Source organism: Bubalus kerabau, chromosome 9 (assembly GCF_029407905.1).
Source record: "Bubalus kerabau isolate K-KA32 ecotype Philippines breed swamp buffalo chromosome 9, PCC_UOA_SB_1v2, whole genome shotgun sequence".
Lineage (NCBI taxonomy): Eukaryota > Metazoa > Chordata > Mammalia > Artiodactyla > Bovidae > Bubalus > Bubalus kerabau.
Window position 1 is genome coordinate 48,397,167 of NC_073632.1, and position 16,117 is coordinate 48,413,283.

Consider the following 16,117-nt stretch of genomic DNA (forward strand, 5'->3'; position numbering starts at 1 on the left):
ATCAAAGCAAGCACCTCTCCATTAACAGGGTGTTTAAATTATGAAGCAATAGCTAATTCTGAGGGAACGGAGTTAGCATAGTACTGTGAGAGCACCCAAATTTGTCATCTAACTGCAAAACTGAACACTGGGAACTGTTTAACCAAAATAAAGTTTCAATTAATATTGTCACCTTAGTTAACTTTCCGAACCTCAGTTTCATCTTCTGTAAAATGGTGTAAGTGCAAAAAAAAAAAAAAAAGTAACCAATTTTATTAGGTGGTTGGGAAGACTGGGTTAGGTAATGTGCGCCTGGCTTGTAGCAAACGTTCAATAAATAGCGATGACTGTTACCATCATATAGATTCCAGAATTCATTAAATGCCTGTTAACTGGGAGACTGGATTCATCATTTCAACTAATGAGCTTTAAAATTATAATCTATGGTGCTATTTACTACTTTAAAGAAACAACCATTTATTGTACTTAATACATGCCAGGCCTGAGTTAGCTCTTGAGAAATAAAAGACAGTTTAGAATTACTTTTTAGAAACTTCCCTTAGAAACTGTAGCACCTTCTCTTTAGAAGGTGGTAGAAACCGTGTGTTTTTTCCAGTTTAATTCTACTTTTGGAAAAATACATAGTAATTTGGGGCCAAATCTCATTATTCGGCGAATGATCAAGCAGATAATAACACTCACTGGTTGAAAATGAGTATAAGGTAATGAGCCATTTTATGTGTGACATGCAAATCTCACCAAATTCATTCCAAAAGTCCTCTGCATCTTCATCTAGCCTCTCCTCACCCTCACTTGCCACAAAGGAAGCAAAACAGGTCCTCTCCAAGGCTAACCTCTCCAACTCTACCCTTTGACTCCCTGACTCCACTCCTGTCAATGTTCTGGTGCAAGAAAGCACATTATTGGTTTATCACATTCACCCATTCAGTGGTCTCAAAACAACCACTCCTTTGAAGTGTTCACTCTAGGTTTTTAACAAACCTAAGACACAAGGAAGAATGTCAACCAGAAAGCATGCTAGGCGCACAAATGTTCTTCAGGATCTCTAAAAGGGGCAGGAAAAAACGTAACACCACTTCTAAAAAGTAGACATTGCCTTCTTAAGCCTCATAAGAACACAATCACTACACCTAGAAATCAAATAAAACAACAAATGATATTTATAAGATTGATTTACCAGCTTAACACCAAGCTCAATCTATATCTATTTAATCTATTATGACTCTTCTCAATCCAGATCTTCATTACGTTACGCCTGAACCATTGCAATCTTGTCCTAATGCATGTCCCTTGGTCTAAGGTGGATCAGATGGTAAAGAATCTACCAGCAATGCAGAAGACCCAGGTTTGATCCCTGAGTTGGGAAGATACCCTGCAGGAGCAAATGGCAATCCAGTCCAGTCTTGCCTGGAGAATTCCATGGACAGAGGAGCCTGGAGGGTTACAGTCCACAGGGTCACAAATAGTGGGACATAATGGAGTGACCAACACACTTTGAAAATGGTTACCCACCCAAGCTTCCTAAGTACTAATTTGTATGTTACCCTCTTGAAAAAAACTTTCAAAAATTCTAGCACCAAACCCAAAGTCCTTCATCCGACCACCAACGTAATCTGGTGACTGGCAGTCTGACTCCCCCCAACCCATCTCCTTCCCACCCCATTGCACCTCCCAGGCATTGTATACACAAACCACAAGTACACTCCCATAAACTTTTCCACCTCTACACTCACGATGCTTCCCCAGCCCACAGTCTCACTGCTGAGGCCTGCTTCTTGATCAAGTCAAGCCAAGTTCAACTCTTCCTATGAGCCTGGCCCCATCCTCCCCTCCAGTTAGCGATTCTGCTCCTGCTCTTAGGTAAGAATGACACTTACTACCTACAGCATTTTCTGTGCCCAAAGCATTTTCTTCCTTGTTATTTACCTGTCTGTAGACATAATAGATCTGCATTCCTTTGTACTTCAACCACAGAGAATGCATAATTGTAATCTATCTGCAGGATGCACAGATAATTGTAATGATCGTATAATTCATATACAGCTTTCTACAAATTGTTATAGCATAAATTTAATAATATCTTAATGCTTTAAAAAAGGATACTTGACTGCCCACAGAATCCATGAATAATGTATAGCAGCCAGTCACGATGGACAGTATTTTTAATTATATCTAGAAGTTCGCCGTTCCACACGTACTTCATGTAAGGCTCACTAGAGATCCCAAATACACCTGAAAAAATAAGAGTTGGTATCAGGAAGATAAGGAAATTGGTTGACATTCAATTCATTTTTAAGCTCTTAAACTTTTGTTTTTTAATTTCAAAATGTCTGATAAATCTCACTGCTGTTTTCAGTGGATATAACTCATCTCATTGCCCAGAACACTGTGCTGATTCTGTACAAAGTTAAAGAAAAAACACATTTTTCTGATCTATGAGAGTTTTGAACCTAGAGAAAAGCAAGCAACTGGGAAATTAAGGACACACATACAAATACATGAATGAGGATGACAGACATCAGGAGCAGTGACTAGGAGCATGGCTCTGGTGTCACAGTGCTGGGTCCACATCTGAGCTCTGCCTCACCAGCAGGGTGACAGGTGTGACCAAGAGGGTCACTTATTTCAGTGCCCCGTTTGCTCTTGCGTGCCCCTTTCGTGTGATTGTTGTAAAGGCAAGTTGATAATGCACATGAAATGCTCAGAACAAGTCTCGTGTCTTACTCATAATTCCATAAGTGGTAGTTATTATATCAAGCTTTTTTGATATGACAAAATTAATTTCATCAAGCATCATTTCAGGATATCCAGATAAATTTACTAAATATCAGTACGTTTTACAAAACTTATATAAAGTACAAAATAAGAAATAAGTATAAAAGTAATGGCTTAAAAGATTGTAACAGTTCTGCTTAGAGACAATCAATACTATTTTTCTTCTCAAAACATGTATGTTAAGAGTGTTTATATATACTCTGACAAATACCCTTTGGTTTTATTTATAAAAAGTAAGCCTTCTCTGCCCCTTCAAGGACATTACATTGAGTATGAATAATAGATAGGAGTCCTGTCTTTGTCACTTACCAGCTCTGTGACCTTTGGCAAGTTATGTAACATCTCAGAACCTCAATTTTCTAACCTGTAAAATGATGATGCCACTCACCTCAGAGATATAATCCAGATTAAAAAAATATATAATATATGCAAAGTTACTAACATGCTGCCTGACACATTAGAGACTTTTTTTTAAATGTATTATTTTCCTTTTCTACCTACACAGACAACTTTTGCCCTCACTTTCTCTTTCCTATCAGTTTCTCTTTCCTATCAGTTTCCCCTTGTGTAGTAGGAGGATAATGCGTCCCTTCCCCACAGAAAAACTATCTATGTTCTAATCACCAGAGCCCATGAGTAAGTTATGTCACGTGGCAAGGAGAAATTAAAGCTGCAGATGGAATTAAGGTTGCTAATTAAGATGGGCAGATTATTCTGAATTGTCCAAGAGGGCCCACTGTAATCACGTGGGCATTGTGCGTGAAAGAGGGGAACAGGAGTGAGAGTGTCAGAGTGACGTCATGTGGGCAATCCTCGGCCAGCCATTGCTGGCTCTGAAGATGGAAAGGGCAAGGAAATGGCTTTTTCCTTAGGGTCTCAAGAAAGAAATGCAGCCTTACCAACACGCTAACTCTAGCCCACCAAGATCTCTTTTGGACTTTTGACTTCTGTAGGATAATAAATGTGTATAGTTTTAAGTCACTTAATTTGTGGAAATTTCTTACGGCAGTCATAAAAACCTAATACACAGTTTATTCATATCTATCAAGTAGAACTGCTCGAGCGATGGTAAAAAGTTAGGTAGCTTTTGGAGTCTTAATTCAGATCTCAGTACAGATATTCAGATTCACATAGGAGATGACACACACCACATACTTACTAATGCTTTCAGCTTTTCTATCACTAAGCACAATATTTAGAAGAAATGATGTGACAAATACTCAGGTACACATTATCTTACCCTCCACCTGCCTCGAGTGGCACAGATTACAATTCAGATGAACCACAGCAAATTTCTGTGATCTAGATGTTTTGGGGTAGGGAGGGTGCACTGGGTTTTGCTTTAGCTCAAGTGACAGTCAATCTAATAAATGAACAAGAGTCAAAGGCAATGAACAGAGATGGCATTCAGTTGAAGTAAGTCTCAGTCTTCGTAGAGCGGACCAGAACTTCTGGCAAAAGGCTAACAGAGCACAGCCTCTTCCTGAGTGTCCTGCAAGGACAAATCTTCTGGAACTTACCTTCGACCTCTGCACCCACATCTTCATCGCTGTCACAGAAGTGGCACTGAGGAAGGGACCCAAAGACACTACTGACTTTTTGTTTCCACAGTAAGGCCAATTCAGCTGAACTGTCTTAACCTCACATTTGAAGCAATGCCTTCACAACATTCACTCTGGCAATGTCTCTGGCCTTAGAGTGCTAGACCAATCCCTAAATCTAGAGATAAAGATATCCATTCTGCTGTGTGGCTGGTCAGTCCCAGATCCCCAGGGTCACCCTAGACCAGTCACACACAGGTCCTACAGTAACCTCACAACAGTCCTGACGGAAGCAGGGTGTGGGAGGGACAGGTGGGTCAAGCTGAGACCAATCATGTCAGAACAGCCTCTGACCTTCTGCAAGGGTTCCTCTGGACACTGGCCTTGTGATCTTAACCTCTAGGTCTCGGCCTCCTACTTAGCCTGTATTTATTTGAGAGCAGCATTACACCTACTGAGTAGTTTTTTATAAGGATTAGAGATATGATACATAAATGTCCAGGCTGCAACAGGCAACCCAGGGTAACTTTTTTCTACAATTCAACTCATACACAATTGGTCTCTATGAAGAAAAATAGGTGGTGGTGTGTATTCTTCAATATTTAAAAAGAAAATTCTCCAGCCAAAGACTAAAGTTGAATGTATTCCATAAAAGGTGCATGAAATTTTGCTAGAAAACATCAGCATACAATTTTCTGGCTTGCCCACAAATGAAATCAATTTGGTGATACATGATCTCTGGACTTTCCTCACAGCTCAGGCAGTAAACAATCTGTGTGTAATGCAGGAGACCCAGGTTCAATTCCTGGGTCAGAAAGATCCCCTGGAGAAGGAAATGACAAACCACTCAGCTATGTCTTGCCTGGAGAATGCCATGGACAGAGGAGCCTGGCAGGCTACAGTCCATGGGGTCGCAAGATTCGGACACTACTTAGTGACTAAACCACCACCATAATCTCTATAATAATGAATTCGTTTATATGAATTCATATATCTGAAGCAACTTCATGAAAGGACAAAGAGTAAATAGGAAAGGAGAAATATGAAGGAAATGTGACTGAATTTAATGAGATGCTGTTTCATAGATGTCACATTAACATATATTGGATGTGCTGAAAACCACCTACCGTTTCCACCCTGTGTAATCAATCCTTCATCTTCAAAGATGTCGAAACTCTCCTGGCGAGTCTGGGTGGTTTCTGACTTTAACATCTCCAGGGGCATTCGCAAGACTGTGAGATTATATTGAAGTGAGTGGGACAAATCATAGCTGTAACTGAGAAGAGAAAGCTTAATAAGAATTAGAAAAGCAAAACATTTCATACTCTTGGCTCCCAGAAGGAATTAAAACCTATGAACTAAATTAGTTAGCACCTAATTATGAACTGAATTAGTTAGCACCAACAACAGAAGCAATGTTGTTCAAATAAGCACCTTAAACATAGTAAATCATGAATATAATTGGAAATTTAAAAATCATTACACGACTTAGGCATTTGCATAACTAGAAATACACAATAAAATGTTAGTAACCTACATTCACTGATTTGCATATGCACTTTGTGCTTCACACTGAAATTAATCTAACTTCATAGTCTTGTATAACAAAGTCACACTTTTATATGTATCTGAATGGACTATTAAAAATGCTATAATATCCACTCTAATAGTATTATACAAGGTCTGTACTCTAGTTTACCTGAATGAAAATAATTATATTAATTATTAAAGGTGGCACCATAATTTATTTAGTAATAAAATAAGAATAAGTGAATAACACAAGCCACCAGAGTGAAACATGTTTGAGAAGCATGTCATTAAAAAAATTATAAGTCTGTGCAAATAAAATTTGCACAAAATCAACTTTTGTAAGTATCTTAAGCTATATATTTTTAGCACAGAATTTCAGACAGTATCTAGAATTTCTTAAGTTATACAAATTTGAAAGTATTATAGTCATACTTTAAAATGGTTACAACTTCAGAGATTCTCACACATTATTATTTCTTCTTTAGTTTATTAATATAATTTGAAATTGATTTTTATTTAATCTGTTAACTTTAAATGTACCACATTTGCTTGATAGAGCCATTAATTTTATTAGCGTCTGATCTCAGAGAGATAAAAACTGTATTAAGAAGCTGGTTTCTCAATCCCATATACAAGAGCATAAAAAACCTTCGGAATAAATTTAACCAAAGAGGTAAAAGATCTGTATACTGAAAATTATAAGACATGAATAAAATAAACGAATAAGACACAAATAAATGGAAAGATATCCAGTGTTCACGGAGTGAGTGAGAGTCACTCAGTCATGTCCAACTCTTTGTGACCCCATGGACTATACAGTCCATGGAATTCTCCAGGCCAGAATACAAGAGTGGGTAGCCTTTCCCTTCTCCAGGGGATCTTCCCAATCCAGGGATAGAACCTAGATCTCCCACATTGCAGACAGATTCTTTACTAACTGAGCCACAAGAGAAACCCAGTGTTCATGAAACAGAAGAATTAATACTGTGTAAATAACCATACTACCCAAAGCCATCTACAGATTCAATACAATCTGTATCAAAATTCCAGTTACATTTTCCACAGGAATAGAAAAAAACAATTCTAAAATTTGTATGGAACCACAGAAGATTCCTAATAGTCAAAGCACTCTTAAGAAAGAAGAACAAAGCTGGAGGCATCAAACTTCCTGATTTCAAACTTCATTACAAAGTTACAGCATCAAAACAGCATGTTACCAAGATAAAAAAGACACCTAGACCAATGGAACAGAATTGAGAGCCCTGAAATAAAACCACTCAGATACAGTCAACTAATATTTGACCAGGGAGCCAAAAAGACGAATGGAGGAAGGATGGGCTTCCCTGGTGGCTCAGACAGTAAAGAATCTACCTGCAATTCAATGCAGGAGACCCAGGTTTGATCCCTGGGTTGGAAAGATCCCCTGGAGAAGGGAATGGCCACCTGTTCCAGTATTCTTGCCTGGAGAATTCCATGAACAGTGTAGCCTGGCGGGCTACAGTCCATGGGGTCTCAAAGAGTTGGACATGACTGAGCAACTGACAACCCCTTTTCCAAAAGACAAATGGAGAAAGGATAGTCTCTTCACTAAATGTGTTAGGAAAACTGGACAACCACCTGCAGAAGAATGAAACCGGACCCCTGTCTTACACCACTCACAAAAATTCACTCAAAATGGATTAAAGACTTACATGTAAGACCTGAAACTATAAACTAATAAAAGAAAACACAGGGAAAAGCTCCTTGACATTGGTCTTCACAAATATTATTTTTGGACATGACACCAAAAGTGCAAGCAACAAAAGCAAAAACAAACAAATGAAACATCAAAATAAAAAGCTTTGCACAGAGAAAGAGTGAGTGAGCAAAATAAAAAGGCAACTTTTTGAATGGGAGGAAATATTCACAAACCATCTAACTGTTAATGGGTTGACAGCCAAGATACATAAGGAACTCATACAACTCAACAACAAACAAATGATCCAATTTTAAAATGGCCAAACGACTTGAATAGACATTTCCCCAAAGAAGACATACAAATGGCCAGTAAATGCATGAAAAGATGCTCACCATCACATTGGGAAATGCAAATCAAGACAACAATGAGATAGCACTTCATACCTATTAGAATGGCTATTATTAAAACAAGAAACGGCAGGGTTGACAAGGATGTAGAGAAAAGAGAACTCTTTGCACTGCTGGTGGGAACATAAATTGGTGCAGCCATTTTCATGGTGCAGCATGAAAAATAAAATAGCAGTTCCTAAAAAATTAAAAACAGAACTACCATTTGATCCAGAAATCCCATTTCTTGTTCTATATCCAAAAGAAAAAAGATCACCATCTCAAAGAGCTATCTGCACCCCCATGCTCACTGCAGAATTAATCAAAATACCCAGATGTGGCAACAACCACAAATGAACAGATTAATAAATTAACAAAGGAACAGATAAATTAAATGTAGGGTATATTAAAAAAAAATGGTAGTTGCCAGTGGCTGGGGGAAATGGAGAACTATCGGTCAAAGAGTACAAACTCTTAGCCATAAGATAAATAAGATCTGGTTATCTAACGTATAGCATGGTAACTGTAATTAACAATACTGAATTATATGCTTGAAATGTGTTAAGGGAGTAAATCAAGTGTTATCAGTACACACACACAAAATCACAACTGTGTGATGGGATGAAGGTGTTAACTAACACTGTGGTAATCATTCTGCAATACGTCCATGTATCAGGTCATCACATTGTACGACTTTAACTTACAGATGAGAAACTGGGCTTTTCCTATTTAAAATAACTGATTTATCCTAGCTGAATCTTAATGTAATATAACCTTTTTTAAAGTCTTTAACCTCATATTTTTTACTTATGGGATAACTTGATAAGAACTCAGTATGAGAATGCAGATGAACTTGAAAACCGTGAAGGAGAAATCACTTCTAACAGCTGAGCTCCTCTGAGCTTCAGCAGTACCTCAGAGACTATAAACAATTAAGCAATAATGGCTGAAAAGCAAATGATGGAGACAAATACAATGGAAATATACTTTCAATAAACATTCGTGGAAGTGAAAATTATTCTTTAGAAGCCCTTCACTATACTATTGCTAAATTAATTAACTTTCTTCAGTTTCACATCATGAAGACATAATCCACTCTACATAGTACACATGTTTTTATTTCATAAGTAAATAAATAAATGGATAACTATATTAAGAGTTTAAAAATAAATTTAAAATAATGCAAAGCACCCTAACGGTACATAATGCCAACAGCTACAACACTCTGGGCCCTCTTAGTCCTATGACCCAAGTCCACTGATTGCGATTTTGTGTTCTACATTTTACCTTGGACATTGTAAGTGACAGAATTTTCCATGCAGCACAATAACTTGCTATATACCTGGCCTACATATTGGTCACTTCAGTGACGGTATAACACTCTCCCAGGATGCTCTGCTATAATTTATTGCTTATTTTTCAATTCACCATATTTGGGTTGTCCCTGCATTGGTTGGTTTGCTTGTTTGGGCCACGATAGAGACGCTGTCTGTAAAGCTGGTGCCTTTACAAACAGGGACTAATATTTTCCCTCCTGATTTATTTTCTTCAGATATATTTTCATACATACTTGATGCTACATTCCTCCCCAGGAAAATTGTTAATTTACAATGCCAACAACAATATGTTGGTACAGCAAAAGCTCTCCCTATTTTGAGTTTATTTTTACCTAATTTTTACTAGACTGTTAACTGAAAACTGTGAAACGGTTACAAATCTATATACAAACTTTTTAAAATTTTATTTATTTTAATTGGAGGATAATTACTTTACAATATTGTGATGCTTCTTGCCATACATTGACATGAATCAACCACAGGTATACATGTGTCCCCCCAACCCTGAATCCCCCTCCCACTTCCCTGTATATAGACAATGCAGATTTAATTTTTGTAATTCAAAATCACAAAATAAGCCATTGCAGTGTATTGAGTAGAGATCCCTGTGCTATACAGTAAGTCCTTATTAGTTGTCTATTTTACATATAGTAGTGTGTGTATGTCAATTCCAATCTCCCAATTTACTCCTCTCCTCACTTAACCTTAGCAACATTAAGTTTGTTTTCTATATATGTGACCAATTCTCTGTAATGGCCTATATGGGAAAAGAATCTTAAAAAAAACAGAGTAGATACATATACCCCTCCCCCATACAGCTGACTCATGCTGCTCTACAGCAGAAACCAACACAATATTGTAGATCAACTAGACTCCAATAAAAATTTTTTAAAATTTGCAGAAATGGACATGATTTTCAATATTTGTTTTGTTAATGTTTTATAGTTTGGCCCTTAATTCAACAACTGTGTGTTTATGTGTTAATCTCTAGATTTAATACCTTTTGACATTTTCTACTTGGTGTGCTAGATGAAAATGTATATTTGAGAACTGGCAATAATTATTTTTAATAGAGTGCTTCTTGCCAGTCCTACAGGAGTTAAGTAATTTAATTTCTTCAATCTTTAATTTGCTCTTCTGTAAAAAATAAAAGATCAGTGTATAATTTTAAATTATTATTGCCACTCTCATTTGAATAAAGGATGCAGGAATTTTAAATTTTCCTATTTCAGAGATGATAATATTGAAAACTTCAGAAGTATAAATATCTTCAAACTCAAAAAAATAAAAGTATTTATTTAAAATCACAATGAAAAGATTATTTTTCATAGTAAGAATAATTACCATTTAATTTATCCATTCAAAAATTTCAAAAATTAGATTTTTTAAAGGAGGAATACTTGTATTTATATTATTTCAGATGAAAAGATTTGGCTATTCTTTTAAAAAAGAATAATCAAAGTACTACTGTGTCCTCTGATTCTCTTTTTACCCTGTAGGAAATAATATAAACATTTAAGAGACTGACAGGAGTAAAACTAAGCTCAAACTTACCTAAAGTAAAAATTGCTGGATAGGTCCACATTTTGGAATATTCGTAGATACCTTAAAAAAATGATTACTATAGTTAACACTATGATGACTACAGTTACCGCTGCTATGATATATATGAAAGTTAAGAGAGTAGATCCTAAAAGTTCTCATCACAGGATAAAATGTTCTTTTTATTGTGTCTTTATGAGACAGTGGATGCTAACGGCACCTGCTGTGGTCATCATTTCACAATATACATAAGTCAAATCATTATGCTGAAACCTTAAACTTGCACAGTGGTATATGTCAATTTTATCTCAATAAAACTGGGAAAAAATGACAGTAAACTACATGAGATATAATTTTTTTCAGTTAGTATAAGACAAAATTCAACTTTATCTAGTAAACTCTTACTCTTGTCCGAAACAAAATTATTTTTTTACCCCACTTCCAAACATCAAAGATAGTGTCACAAAGTTCCAGAAAACCACGATCTAAGAAGGTTTTAAGCAAGAAAACCACCTCACCTTTAAATTCTGGTTCATGTTCTAGAACAACACTATAAAGGTACAACGTGTAACTAAAACCCAAGCTGCTATCTTCCCTAAAAATTCATAAACATGCCTAACTTTGTTCCATTTTGAGTCTTTATAATATCAAACCAATTCTAGCATTTTCTCTATCAATTTATTATTTATTAACAGTCTTTCCCCATATGCCCAAGGTTCCAATAACTTCCCCAAAAAACTTTTTGAAGCTTTCAAATGCATAGAAAAATTGGGGGTGGGGGGAAATAGTATAATGAATAGCAGTATGTCCTTCACCTGAATTCACTGTTAAATATTTCTCCTTATACATACATACATTCTCTCTCTTTAAATACACAAGTACATTTTATTTTTCTAAATCATTTACAGTAAGAAGCAGACATGATGACAGTCCTAAATATTATATATCTTAATATTATGTATCTATTATGAACAAGGACAATCTCCTAAATAACCACAATGTCACTATACACTCAAAATTTAACACTGACCCAATACTCCCTACTATATAGTTCATATAAAACCATTCCAGTAAGGTCCTTTACAGCTCTGTGCCTGTGTGTATACACATTGTGCACATATTTTAACCCAGGATCCAACAGAAATTCAAGTGCTGCACTCTGTCATGTTTATTCTAAAGTCTGACTCTCTGGCTCTTCCTGTATTTCACGGCACTGACATTCCTGAAGGGTCTGGGCCAGTTGTCTTACAGAAAGTCCCACATATGGATTTGTCTGATTATTTTCCTCATGCTTAGATCCAATTTAAATATTTTTATCATGCTTAGATTCAATTTAAATATTTTTAGTAAGAAAACTACACAGGCTATTGGTGTCTTTCCCACGGCTTCATATTAAGAGGCAAATAATGTCAGTTTTGTCTCATTATTGGTGATGCCAAGTTTGATCATTTGGTTAAGTATGTTTATCATTTTTTTCTCTTTGTAAATAATAAAAATATTCATGAAGTACAGTATGTTGAGATATTGATGAAGTACAGTACGTCAACAATAACCTCTCACCTAATGGTTTTAGCAGCCATTATTGATTCTTGCCCAAATCAATTATCATAATGCAGGGTCTTCAATAGCGCCTGAACAAAAGCTGTAGCATTCTGAGCCTGTATTTACATTTTAACATTTATAATCTATCAACTATATTTTGCTTTTCAATTGGTCTACAGATACAAAAACAGCAGTTACCGCCAGTACATACCTAGCTTCATCAGGATGACTAATCCGTACAGAATCATTGGGTATATAGATCATATTTGTATCTTCAATCTTATATACTGCATGACCGCCAATATCTGCCATCTTCCTCCTTTTGGTTATTAACACAATATAATAGCCTTCTAAAAACCTGACGAAACCTACACAACAACAACAACAAAACAGAAAGATAAATACATCTCCTAAACTTGGCAAAGCTTTCAGATACATATTTAAAAGGCAAAAAGACTTTGACATATTTCCTGCTTTATTATTTCTCTGATTTACAGCCATACAAATTTTCAGCTGTTTTAGAATTATTCTCTAGAAATATTTATCTCACTTAAAAATACTACTCTGAACAATTTGATTATAAGAAGACCGTACGTGTTAAGGTTCAGTAACACTAAATTCCCAACCACACACTAGTTACCATACCTTCTTGGTTAAAAATGTTCTGGCTCCCAGAACTTTTGCTTTGGGAGTTAAAATGAATTCTCTCGGTGGTTGGGGGGAGGGAGAGGGGCACACTTCTGGACCGGCTATGTGAGGAGCTCAGCAGACCCTCTCCCCAGTGACTGGTGAAAATTATAAAAACAAAACACTGAGAGTTTCTGGAAATTCTCCTAATGGCATACAGCAAATGGAGAAACATTTATTCAAAAAAATCTACTAAATCTTGGAAAGACCAGCCAGTCTGTGGCATCCGAACCATAGCTTGCTTCCCTCCCTACACCCTTCTCCCAATTCAGAGTGACGGTGTCTACTCCCAGCAGGTGTCTCCAGAAAGACAGTACCCGCTCTTCCCTCCCCAGCTCTCAGTCTAGGGCCCTGGTTTTTGCTCAGGAGGTGCAGGCCACCCGCGTTTCTCATCCCCTCCAGTTCTGTGCTGCAAATTCTTTATTCCAGGCAAGCACACCTGACACCGGGGCTCCTTTCTTCTACCGGCTCCTACTTGTAGAGTGAGGCTCTACCCCAGTACAAATACCGGATCCCGTCACCCCAGCTCACTCACTGCAGGAGTCAGATACGGTCATACACAGCTGACTTCCTGCCAGAAACAACAGAGGCCAGAAGGCTGTGGGGCAACTTATTCAAAGCACTGAAAGAAAAACTCAGCCAAGGCTCTAACACATACAGCCTAATGTTTTTTCAAAACTAACTTTCCTGTGTGCACGTGTGGGTGTCCCACTTTCACTTGCCCTCTCTGTCTCTCTCTCCCTGAGTGTTGCACTCTATAAAGTCTGAGCTAGAATCTTGGGGCTACAAATTTTTGCTCTAGAATTGGCAGATACCCATAGTCTGTGCCGTGTTATTCTTAGTTGAGATTAGTAATTGAACGTATTAATGTAAACGAGCCAAAATACTTAAGAGAAAGATACCATAAGGATTTTAATGAACCATGTTGCTGCTGCTGCTGCCGCTAAGCCGCTTCAGTCATGTCCGACTCTGTGTGACCCCATAGACAGAAGCCCACCAGGCTCCCCCGTCCCTGGGATTCTCCAGGCGAGAACACTGGAGTGGGTTGCCATTTCCTTCTCCAGTGCATGAAAGTGAAATGTGAAAGTGAAGTCGCTCAGTTGTGTCCGACTCCTAGCGACCCCATGGACTGCAGCCTACCAGGCTCCTCCATCCATGGGATTTTCCAGGCAAGAGTACTGGAGTGGGGTGCCATTGCCTTCTCCGAATGAACCACGTTACTGCTATTAAAATATTTTGGCGAGCCACAAAGCACATTTTTTTTTTAATGTTCATTCGTGCTCCTCCCCACTAGAGGGAAATGGCAACGCACTCCCCAGTATTATGGAGAATTCCACAGACATAAGAGCCTGGTGGGCTACAGTCCATAGGGTCACAAAGAGTCAAACATGACTGAGTTTCATGTCATGTTTGGCTACTTTCACTTGTAGACTAGTCCAAAATTCTCTGACTAAAGCTAAAGGACATAAAATAGGAAATAAAGCTTAATGTCAATCTCATTAAAAGCAAGTTAGGAAGCAGTTATCCTTGAAGGCCAAAACCTACAAAATCAAGGGTCCTGGAAGCAGCATAAAAACCCAAAAAGGGAATCTAATTGAGTTTAAGTAATAAATATTTCCAAGGCAAATCAGTTTTCCTTTTGTTCTTGTTACGTATTTTTTATATAAGGAAGAAACTTCTCTGTGATAATTTCCCCCAACCTGCATTCCAATTGAATTTTAATTTTATGTTTTCAATTCTAGACTATTTCATCCTACATATGCCTTTATATTTTTAATAAATATACTGTACAAAAGAACACTCTCTACCAGCATAAGTGCTTTTTGCATATTATGAGATTATTTTCTTTTTACTACTAATTGGAAATGTCACTCTTATTTTTAAAGGTTCCCATCAAATACAGCCAACAGTTAAAAGCCTTCAGTCTGGCACAGACCTCTATCAAAAGTCAGCCTCATCATCATTTTAACACATGAAAAACCAGGACAAGTTTTTTCATCTTCATTCTATGCACTTCTGATCCCAGACCCATTTCCCCAAGTTCTTCCCAGAAGCCTCGATGACGTCATCATGCAAAAGTGACTTCTTTTTCTCCAAGTAGAGAAGCCTGTGTTGTTTGTGATGATACCAAGCAAAGTAAATAAAAAGGGGCAGTGTGAGAGGATGGAGTGCTGTGGCGTTCTGGGGGCTGGAGAGGATCCCACAAGCTCACCAACAGGGAAGAGGGCAGTATCCTGTTGGGTCACCTTGTCAGCTGGTCACTATCTTCAGAGCCTCTCTGCACTCTGACAGAGACGTATCAAAAACCACAAGGGACCAAAGTGGCACTCTAACACCAAGTCTATCATCCCCTCACGAGTCGAGGCCCACGTGCCATTGCCATTTTCCCCTTCTCTTGACTCTGCAATCTGTTTCTAAGGGTGCTGCTTTAAAGAGCAACCGAGTCCATCACGTAGTGTACTATGAAGACACTTACTCTATCACTCCCCTTCAGCCTACTAGCAGCTTACAAGCGTATCCTCTCACTGGTGACACAGGCAGAAAAAGGACATATACCAAAAGGAGCTGGATGGTCAGAGTACCAAGAGTAGTAAGGACTACAGGCCTCCACCCAAACGTCCCAGGACCACACCACAAACTGGGTGAGAGTGACTAACGCTTTTCACTTTCACACAGTCTTGGAACCACTGCTGAGGTCAACGTAATATTCCCATCACTCCAAAAACACCGCCTCAGGCTCCTCCGATGTCCATCCACCCTTCCCACCCCAGCACCTGGCGCCCACTGATGGATTTTCTGACTCTGCAGATTTGCCTTCTGTAGTGTGTCACAGGCAGGAGCTTAAAAACAAAAAAACAAAACTGGGTGAGCGATGCTCACGACCTATCTGGTGGTCTCCCAAGCCTCCTGGCTGTCAAGCCACAAGGGAACAAGTCACAAATGGGCACCACAGCTACAGGGCAGGCTCAATCCATGTCTAGGGACCAGAGACGGTCCATGAGCTTTCAGGAGCAGTCCATGAAAAGAAACGCAAACGACCTGAAAGGGAGGGCTCAGGAACATCAGAGTTCATCATCAACGAGCCTGCCTGGAACAGAC

The 16,117-nt window shown here is 38.0% G+C and overlaps 1 protein-coding gene across 4 annotated transcripts in view; it reads right to left on the reverse strand.

Annotated features, from left to right (window-relative positions):
• The window catches only part of FIG4 (FIG4 phosphoinositide 5-phosphatase), a 169,676-nt gene that overhangs the window by 102,059 nt on the left and 51,500 nt on the right, over nucleotides 1-16,117 (reverse strand). For all 4 annotated transcript variants that reach the window (XM_055535228.1, XM_055535229.1, XM_055535227.1 and 1 more), the window contains exons 4-7: nucleotides 12,543-12,699; nucleotides 10,802-10,852; nucleotides 5,444-5,592; nucleotides 2,104-2,232 (exon numbers count right to left, since the gene is read on the reverse strand). In XM_055535228.1, the coding sequence (XP_055391203.1) occupies nucleotides 2,104-2,232; nucleotides 5,444-5,592; nucleotides 10,802-10,852; nucleotides 12,543-12,699 (486 nt within the window). The remainder of the gene's footprint in view (nucleotides 1-2,103; nucleotides 2,233-5,443; nucleotides 5,593-10,801; nucleotides 10,853-12,542; nucleotides 12,700-16,117) is intronic.